General features: G+C 38.2%; 1 protein-coding gene and 1 non-coding gene across 3 annotated transcripts in view; both read left to right on the forward strand.

The window, feature by feature from the left end:
- Window positions 1–9,925, forward strand: part of RNF149 (ring finger protein 149) — a 35,994-nt gene that overhangs the window by 21,605 nt on the left and 4,464 nt on the right. For both annotated transcript variants that reach the window (XM_045980075.1, XM_045980076.1), the window contains exons 6-8: window positions 1,729–1,924; window positions 4,755–7,114; window positions 8,946–9,086. In XM_045980075.1, coding sequence (XP_045836031.1) covers window positions 1,729–1,924; window positions 4,755–4,810 — 252 coding nt within the window. In that variant the 3' untranslated portion in view covers window positions 4,811–7,114; window positions 8,946–9,086. The remainder of the gene's footprint in view (window positions 1–1,728; window positions 1,925–4,754; window positions 7,115–8,945; window positions 9,087–9,925) is intronic.
- Window positions 7,192–7,306, forward strand: LOC123927352. Its single transcript, XR_006815435.1, has one exon. It is a non-coding gene; the product is annotated as a small nucleolar RNA SNORD89 (small nucleolar RNA).

Here is a 9,925-nt window from a genome sequence, read left to right on the forward strand (position 1 = left end):
TTTGCATTAGGTTGGATTGATTTGTTATTAGAATATTAATTTCAGAAAGCTTGACTATGTCCCAGGAAGTGTGATTTCTTTTTTGAAGAACAGAAACCTGTAGTAACTTTAAATCAAACTCTAAGAAATTAACTTGTCTTGCCCTTAATTGTTTTTACAATTTTGTTTGTTTGTTTTTGTTTTTACAATTTTGGATGAGTGTGCCATTTTCTTTAGTCCCTTTGCCCCTCCTGCGTTGGATTTTGTAGACAGTGATGACATACTGTCGTATGACGACTAGTTCTTGCTCCCAAGGAAACAGCTGTGGTGAGAGGGCTGCCGTCAGTCCTTCACGTGGACTTGAGAGGTGGTCCTTGTGTTAGCAGCTACAAGCTTCTTGATGTGCCATTTGTCGTTGTTGTTTTCATTCATTCAGCACATTCATTCAGCATGTATCAAAGGAGTGCTCTCTCAGGTGCTAGATTGGACCTTGACTTGGGGAGACAAAGATGAGTAAGACGCAGCCCTTCTGGTTGTGGACTTTCACTTTCTGGACTGTGAGGGCCAGGGCATACACCCACGCACAACGCTGCAAAGGAGGTATGTTTGAAGTGCCAAGGAGCACGGAGAAAGGAGGAATTTACTCCGCCAGGTGGAGTGGGAAGATAAGAGGGTGGTTTTTTTAAGAGCGGAGTCTGAGCTCGGTGTTAAAGGATTTGCCTGCCAGATCGGTATATTGCAGATGAGGGTGTGACCATGTCTGGCTTTGAGACTGGCACGTGGTTAAGTTTGGCGGGTGTTTTGGTAACTATCTGGGAAAACAGATGAGGGTGGGCTGGGTGGGAGTTTGGACATTACGGCTACTCAGGAGGATTTGTGGCTTGATGTGTCTGGAGTCTGTTCTGAGGGTGTTTGGTTACTTAGCAGTGAGAAGGAGGCAGCGTACCATGTGGTTCAGGAGGAGGGCTGTTCTAGAACTGGGTGGGGCGGCAGTGGGAGGAGCCTTCCCGTGTGCCCTTGCCCCGGAAGCCTGGGGAGGGAGGTGGAACCAGCACCATGTTCTTGGCATGAACCTCAGGCTTACTGTGAACCGAAAGCCACCCCTCCTTTACTAGCTTACCTCACAAGTGGTTTCCTATCACAGCATGACTGACACTGGCATTCGTCAGAAAAGTATCTGGATAAACCTCTGAGACTGGGCTGTCACTTTCCTTACCCTATTTTTTTCTTTAACACAGCAAATGGGGGAGTTGCAGGTACACTGGCAGCCGACAGACACTGTCTTGAGCTGATAGAATCCACAACGGATTCTTCTAAAGTGAATCAAATGCAGCCTGAAGCCCTCTGTTGTCAGACACTGTTCTTCCGAAACCCTGGTGCCCACAGTAAGACAGCAGGGCAGTTTGAGACAGTCATCCAAGATCACAGCCGCAGCCAGGCTGATTCGCACCCCCTGTTCAGGAAGGAAGGAAAGTGTGTCTGACAAAGGTTTAGAGTTTAAAAGGTGGCCATTGCTTTCATCAAGGGGAAAAGCAGTTTTTCAAATGAACAGTGTGTAGGTCTTGGAAAGCTGCCTATTGAGAAGTAATTCAGTTTCTGATGTTGCTAAATAAAGAAGACATTAGTGGTTTTGCCCTATATTGTGTATAAAAGTAAATACTTTGTAGGAATTACGAGTAATGATTATGAAATGATAGATAAGGTTTGACTGTGTTATTCAGACAAGGTATTTTCTTTTGTTCTCTCAAGGGAGAGCTTGAAGATGTGCAGGAGACGCCTGCTCCAGAACCTACCTCTGGGAGTGTTTTGGTGGCAAATTTGAGTATCAGTTTACACGATGACAGAAGTGAGGGGAGCAGTTTGCCCTCGTCTTCCACTAGTGATTCTGCACCACCGTGTGACGCCAGTTTCAAAGAAGATGCAGGTGAAAACACAGCCTTACTAGGTAAGTGCCTTGCAGGTTCTAAAACAAAATGTTAGCAGGTGGGGACAATAATGCAGAAAAGCATAAAGGACAAATAAAAACCGTAATCCCACACCTGTGAATACCATTTTAACATTTTGGTAAATACCTTTTCAGATGTTTTCTGTGTTTAAGGATGGGGAGAGTATCATATATGTGCTGTTAGGTAACCTGTTTTCCTCTTACGTGTGAAGCTCTTTAGGTGGTAGGTGCCTGATTCTGTGTGGTGCGTAGTGTCCCAGCGCCAGTTCACTAGAATTTCTTTAACCTGCACTCTTTTGGTGGACTTCAGCACTTTGAAATCATGTGTATACCCACCACTTACCCGATTGCTTCTTGTCATTCTGAGGGATAAAATAGAGTGAATTGCCTTTTTTATTATTAATATTACCTTTTCATAATTGTTTGTTGTTTTTATTCCCTTAGGAGTAGCCTGTTTCATGTTTCCCGTGTTTTACTCTGGGGAAACTAATTTTTTCATGCCTTTGTCAAATGTATTGTATTTTTCTCCCCCAATTTTGGTATCGTTTGGTTGATGTATTTTGTAGACAGAAATGTTTCATTTTTCTCTAGTCCAACATATTGTCTCATGATTCTGCCTTTGATAGCACGCTAACTTTGGAAGGCCTTCCTCATCTTAGGATCTAAGTATATTAACCCATATCTTACTAATATTTGTGGTTCTGTATTTTATTACCTTTAAATCTTTAATCCACATGGTTTAAGAGAAGATTTAACCTACTTTTCCCCAAATGTTTAACCAGTTGTCCCAATATTTAGCGAATTATAATTAGTTTAGTGACTAATAATCCAGTGAATAATAATTATCAATGTTTTGATATTTCCAAGGCAAATCCCTTCATCTTGAGTTAAAAAAAAAATATCTCTGTACTAGTCTGCATTTTTAAAAAAAGATTTTATTTATTTATTTGACAGAGACAGCAAGAGAGGGAATACAAGTGGGGGGCAGTGGGAAAGGGAGAAGCAGCTTTCTGCTGAGCCTGATGAGGGGCTCAGTCCCAGGACCCTGGGATTGTGACCTGAGCCAAAGGAAGATGCTTAACGACTGAGCTACCCAGGCACCCGTATTCTACATTTTCTTAAAAAAAAAAAAAAAGTAATCAAATTATTTGCTAAGTGAAAGAAAATCCCATTAGAATTTTTATTATAATCAAATAAATTTACATATTACTTTAACTGGGAAGAACTAATGCTTCTAATTTTGAATTTTTCATTATGGGAAGAGGATACAATAATTTCCAAATCAGTGATACTCAAACTGAATCACTTTTGTATTTGACATGTTTAAGCTGTGGAGGCAAAGATAGCTAGAACTATTAGAACTGGGGTTTTAAACTGGTATCAGAGGGAAAAGACCACATTGTGAAAGAGAAGGGGAGCATTCATTTCAGAACACTGGAAGGTGGAAAGGGCATTCTCCTAATTAGCTCCCTGGCCTCCTGCTGGGATTGAACCACCTCAGGGATTCCATCAAATTGAGCCCAAGTACATGCCAGTGTGATTTTTGCCATTGCCTTCACTCTTCAGAAAAGAAACTAAATTTCCTTTCTCTAGTACTTGACCACCCTTGAGATAATTAAATACTGCTAAGGACTCTTATCCTGACAAAATGTCTTTCAAAAGCAGTCTCCCATGTTTCCTGCATTCTTGTTACCTGTCGTGCATTAGTTTATCAGCATCTCTCCTCTCAGCTAAGATGGTATCATGTGAAGTATTGCATAGAATTAAAGGTGGAAAAAGAAGCTAGGCTATAGAACAACAGAATGTTAGATGCCTTCTGAAGAAGCTGGGCCCCCTCATACTTTCGTGTGCACGTGCACATGTGTGTGTATGTGAGTACGTATGTGTACCACGCGCGTGTGTGCATGTGCACGTGGTTTCTATTTTATTTTTTTGTCCCCCACTTTTTTTTAATATTTCCAAGTATTTGTTAACCAGTAAGTTGACAGGTAATTTTAAATGATAATGTTCTTTCTACTTTATCACCATACTAGTATAATTTGAGAAATGTTAAATTGGAGAAATCAGTTCTTTTAAGCAGACATTAGTACTTCCAGAATAAAATATGGCTTCACTTAAAGTTGAGAAAACATTTGCTGGGGTCTTAGGAGCAACCGGAAATAAAACATGGAAATTATTAATAGTAGACTACTCGCCGGAGAGTGTTTCCCTGGCGAGTGCTCCTTCTCTTGTCCAGTTGACCTTCTTGGCTCTGACTGTAGGTGAGTTCAAGTAATCTGTGTTTAAGGAGTATTCTGTTCCTGTAAGAAACCTTCGTGCTTAAATTATTTTGTTACTCTTCCTAGTAATAACAGTCTGTCCGGAGTTAAATACCTGTTCCTCTTCCAAGATAGATTAACCTCACTGTGCCTGTGCCTAATCATCTGTAAAATGAGCATAATAATATCCTGGTCCTCATTGGGTCACATACATAATCCAGTAAATGCTCACTGTTTTCATGGGCAGTGGTGACACCATCATCGTCGTCGTCGTCACAGCTCTCTGGTTTACTTTTGAAAACATACACTAGTACCACCAACTAAGACTGTATAGCCCCATGCTGACCAGAGTAATGTTGGTTAGGCTAATACTAGAAAACTTCTCATAATATATATGTGAAGAAGATGCTTGTATATTTTTCATGACTTTCTGAAATGGGTTGTCATTTTTACATGTAAGTTTTGTTTAAATTTTTCTGTTGTTTCTTGAATTACAGACCCTAAAGGGTCTGTTTATGTAATTACAGTTCAGAATATGTGAAGTGACAATGGTTTTTGTTGCTTTGTTGTAGAAGCGGGCAGGAGTGACCTGCAATGTGGAGGACCCATCTCCTCGCGCACATCCTGATGACCACGTCACGGATAAAGCTTTGGCTCGAATTAAAGGACTTTTTTTTTTTTTTAAACTTCAACACAGTTTGTATATTTGAAAATAATGTACATTCTTTTACCTTCCAGATTCTGATTTGATATCCAAAGGGCTATTTTATTCTTAAAGAGACGTTTTGATTAGTCTTAATATATTTATCTACTAAAGTGTATCATTTATGATAAATAGTATGTTGCTTTGGGCTATTACAGAGACCACTAGGAAGGCACTCTAAAGGTCGGGGTATGTTTCTGAATAGTAGACTAGCTGCTACGGTACTGTAAAAACAGGATTAATTTTGTTTCTCAAGGATGATTTTAGACTGAGCAACTGAATATAGACTAGTGGAAATGGAATTGTATAATTCAGTGATTCATCATGAGCTTTCCCTGGAGGAAAGACTTTTCTAGAACATTAAACCTGTGAATGAGATGAGAGAAATCTATAACTTTCTTGAACCTCCATGTCATCATCCAGAGACTTTGAAGTCTAAGAAGACTTCTTCATTATTTTCTCTTGGAATTATAGGAAAACCACTAGATGACTTTAGGATTTGCAGTTTTCCTTTTTAATTCCTGATTTCTTAGGACACCTTAAAGGAGAGGGAAATTTGTCCATTTTTTCCACAAATAAAAAAAGCTTAAGATTCTGTCTGCATCACACTTCAGCAATAAATTTTTCATTGCCTTAAAAAAATTAAAAATATTTTTTTCATTGCCTTAAGGAAATCGAGTAGGCAGACTTTTTTTTTTTTTTTTTTTTTTTTTTTTTTTTTTTTTAGTAAATGATGACTGTATTGGTCCCAACTACCATTTAATCTTTACAATTAAAAAGGTAATAGATGGAGAATTTTGATTGTCACTACAAAATAAACAAGCAACCAGTTTTCTTGATTGATTTAAAGCAGACTTAATGATGACCTTGTGTCATCTATCCTTTTTAAAATCTTGGCTGTTCTTGTAGGTGAAAGGGTCAGGTTAATGTAAAGCTTTTGGAGATTGTGCTCTTAAGTTTTCTAAACTGATTGAGCACACACATAGTCTCCTTGGAGGTGGAAGTGGAGGAGGGTGAGGGAGAGTTACCTCTTAACTGTTGTCCTTTGTTCCTTCTAAGCTGGTTGCTGTGTGTATCTTTATTTTGTGAGTAAAAAATAAATGTCTGTTGAGAAAAATATAACTTTTAAAAATCTAAAGAATTTATTGTTAAAGCTGCATCTAAGTTGTGTATAGCTTATTTTTTTTAAACTGTTGCACCTGGATTCTAGCCACTCATAGTGAAACACTTGGTGAGTTTTACTTTTTTTTTTTTTTTTCCTTCCACTTTACTGAAGTAAACTCTGGCCAGGTTCAATTTGAGGAGCTGCTGAAATAGAAAATTTATCTTTGAGCTCTCATTTTAACAGCCTCAAAGTAGGTTTCCATAATAGCCATTATCTTTGAAATCTGCCTTCTGTGGTTCTTTGAGAATAGGAAAGTATGTCCTTCCATTCTGTACCAAGTAGATTTTTTGCTCTTTGTATTTTAAGATACATACTTGGGAGAAATGCTTTAATTAATAATTCTCTATAGTATCCAATGAAACAGACTTCTAAAAAGAATACTATGACAGATCAAGGTAAATTGTTTTTGATAATTACACAAGTGATTTATTAGCAGCTATCAGACATAGCTTTCCTTAATTAAAGAGTTTGAACACTAAACTACAAATAGAAGAGATTGGAAGAATTGTAGTGGTCTGGTCTTATCTCTAGAAACATGACTTCAATAGCAGAGAAAGGAATTATCAAGAGAAAATAGAAAACTGCAATACTTTGAAAGTTCCGTTAGGCTTTTTTTTTTCTTAAGATAGAAATAAATATGATAGAGAAGGGTCTCCCATCCGAGTACTAACCAGGCCTGACCCAGTTTAGCTTCTGAGATCAAGTATTAGCAGAGTTTTTGCCGAGACATAAAATTGATGAAATGCTACTCAGAATAATGGGGGAATGTAAGGAAGGAAGAGCAAACCAGAGAGGTTTGGTTAAGGTTAGTCATACTATTTATGGCAGTAATTTTCTTTTTAACAGTGGTCATAAAAGCCTTTTTTTGTTTGTTTTAACAAATAGTGTAGAAACAATACGTATTTTTTTTAACTTTCAAAGTCACAGGCAGTGTGTGAAGGAAGCAGCTTGGCTGTGAACTTGAAGCACTCTGTCATCTGCCGCCTGCTGCTGCTGCTTCTGGGTTTCCCTCCAGAAAACCACAAAGGCCAGGAGTGGTGCAAAAAACAGAGCACCTTCGGCAGGTAAACCTCCTTGCTTGCTGACTTTTTGGGGATCTTCAATATATAAAACCTTCCCTGAGAGATTGTTCCCTGTAGTCACTGAGGAGTGATGACAGTAAAAGGCCGAATTGCAGTGTGCCCATCAGCAGTTTGCTCTCTGTGGGGTGCACGATGACAAAATCTCCGGAAGCGAACCACTGGTCTGACCTCAGTAACATCAGGATTGAAGTTTTGCACTTGGGCAGGCTTTCCAACAGGGGTCTCCCCCCCCCCAAAAAAAATCTCAGGTATTTTTAAGAAAAAATAATCAGTGAATTTGAGCCATCAGCCCTTAAATGAGTAGTAGATACCTTTCTACGTACTTTACAGTACACTTGCTAAATCAAGGACTGCTAGAACCATAAAGAACAGGTGTGTTCCCACTTGGATGAAATACCTAGTATAACCAAATTCCCTAAGAGGATAGCTTAATTGGCAAGTCTCTTCTTTTGAGAACATTAAAGTTTATTTGCTCAGTGAAGGCTGAGATTAAATCAGTATGTGTATGTTACTGACTAGAACTTGAGATAATTACATGTTTGGTCAAAAGGAGTTTCTTTGAGCTCAGCACAAACCATATTTTGTGATTTACAAAGCACAGGATGCTGGCCTGAACCAAAGTGAGTCTTGTGTATGACATACGCTATGCTTCTGTGATGCAACAACCAATTAGAAAAGCCACCTACGCCTTTCCCAGTTAATTTCATTTTTGAAGTTTTAAAAAGACAAGCATTTCACTTTAAAAAATGCTAACATGTAACTGTTAAAGTAGAAGTTTCTACAATGTCATTATCAGCCATGCAGCTAGAGATTTGCTCTTATTCTAAGAGCAAAGTATAAAATAAGTTATAAATTGAAAAAGATATATGCATCCCATTAATTTAAGGATAAAAAAGTCAAAAAAAAAAAATAAAAAAGGCAATCTCTTTTTGATGAGGTGTAAGCTTGTATATTATGGGCTAATGAGAAACCTGGGGACACCAGTACTTCCTGTGGGCTTGACTGCACAGGTATTGGATCCCAGGATTCTTAGTGCTTTTGGAAGCATCTTAGGGATTTTCTGCTAAGAACAGTAGTGATTGCATTAAAAAAACAAAACAAACACAAAAAACAGATTAAAGTGAAACCAGCAAAATGTCTTAGTAGGTAGAGGGTGCAAGAATTTTAAATATGTAAAAAGTTCTTCCCATGCATTAATTTTCCAGGTATCTTTAAAATGTTAAAGTGCTATTACTCAAAGTATTTAAATGAGGGGCGCCTGGGCGGCTCAGTTGGTTAAGTGTCCATCTCTTGATCTCAGCTTAGGTCTCTGTCTCACAGCTGTGAGTTCAAGCTCCACACCTGGTGTGGAGCCTATTTAAAAAAAAATTGTTTAAATTTTTAAAATTTAAATACAGGATCCATTGTTTTTCATGGGAATGAATCATTACAGAATATATTAAAGTGGTACATGCTGCTTAAAAGTTTGTGGAAATGGGGGCACCTGTATGGCTCAGTCGGTTGGGCATCTTACTCTTGAGTTCAGGATTGTGAAATCTAGCCCCATGTCTGGCTCCCTGTTCAGTGGGGAGTCTGCTTAAGACTTTCTGCCCTTGCCCCCTGCTCTCTCTCAAAATAAATCTTTAAGGGAAAAAAAAGATTGTGGAAGTGTCTACTCTTTAAAAAAGGTGATAACCATTTCTTTAAAGTTGTTTAAATGTGTAAACACTGTTAAGAGAATTATTTGAAATAGTTATAGCTTAGGATCCCTAAATTATTTTTTGAAGTATCTTTTATTTCTACTCTAAGATGTAACTTAGTGCTGTCTTAACAGGTGATCTGAAGATATTACAGCTAGAAACTGGAGCTAGAAAATCCAGAGAATTCAAGCTGTTGTTTTAAACATGGCAGTATCTTGAGCTACACTTAAAAGCTGATTACAGTTACTGAATTCCAAGATTGTAATTTATTTCAGGTAAACTTTATTCTGCCTTTAAACATGTTTAAGAACCTTTTGCTGGTGTTGTGAACCTGACTTTTCTTTTTAAAATGTTCCCCTAAATATTACTAGCTATTCTTTGTAGGCCAGAGTTAAAAATCTTCCCTCTTTCAAGTAAACACCAGTAGTCTGATCTTGAAATGATTAGCAGTAGTCCATCTCTTTATTTGCAGAGTCCGTGTTTGTAAATTTGCCTACTGAAATTTATCTGTAACCCCAAATCAGGATGTGTATGACATACGCTATGCTTCTGTGATATGTGGTGCTTTGGCAGATGTGGTGGACACATACCCATACAATGTGGTGAAAACTCTGAGGCACCAAACACACTTTCCCAGTTGAGGTTGAACAAGAGGACGCTTTGCCTTCTTGTTTCAGCTCTCAAACTGTCAATACTGTGTCCTCCACAGTCTGTTTAGTACATGTTTTCTAAAATTTTGTACCTTGGTGATTTCAGTTTAAAAGGGCACCCAAGTAAGTGTTATCTACTGTTCTGGGCACATGGAGGCTGTGAAGTGCCTTATAGAGAGAATACATGTTAGATAATCTTTGTTCAGGCATGAGTTACAGTGCTTTTAGCCACACATTCAGTGTTACCAGAGAATCAGCAGGTTCTGGAGCTTGAGTTTGGATTGCTTCTGCAGTGGTCCAAACTTTGCCATTCCAAAAAGTTACTTGCATAATGAACGGTTTCTTTTCCCAAACTGAGTATGTAAAACAGTGATGTCCACTTTTAGGTTGGACAGAAATCAAGCTTGCTAAAATTTTGTATGTTTAAAGGCATTCCTCTTGTTATACTTAAAGAAGAACCCAAA

Source organism: Meles meles, chromosome 16 (genome assembly GCF_922984935.1).
Source record: "Meles meles chromosome 16, mMelMel3.1 paternal haplotype, whole genome shotgun sequence".
Lineage (NCBI taxonomy): Eukaryota > Metazoa > Chordata > Mammalia > Carnivora > Mustelidae > Meles > Meles meles.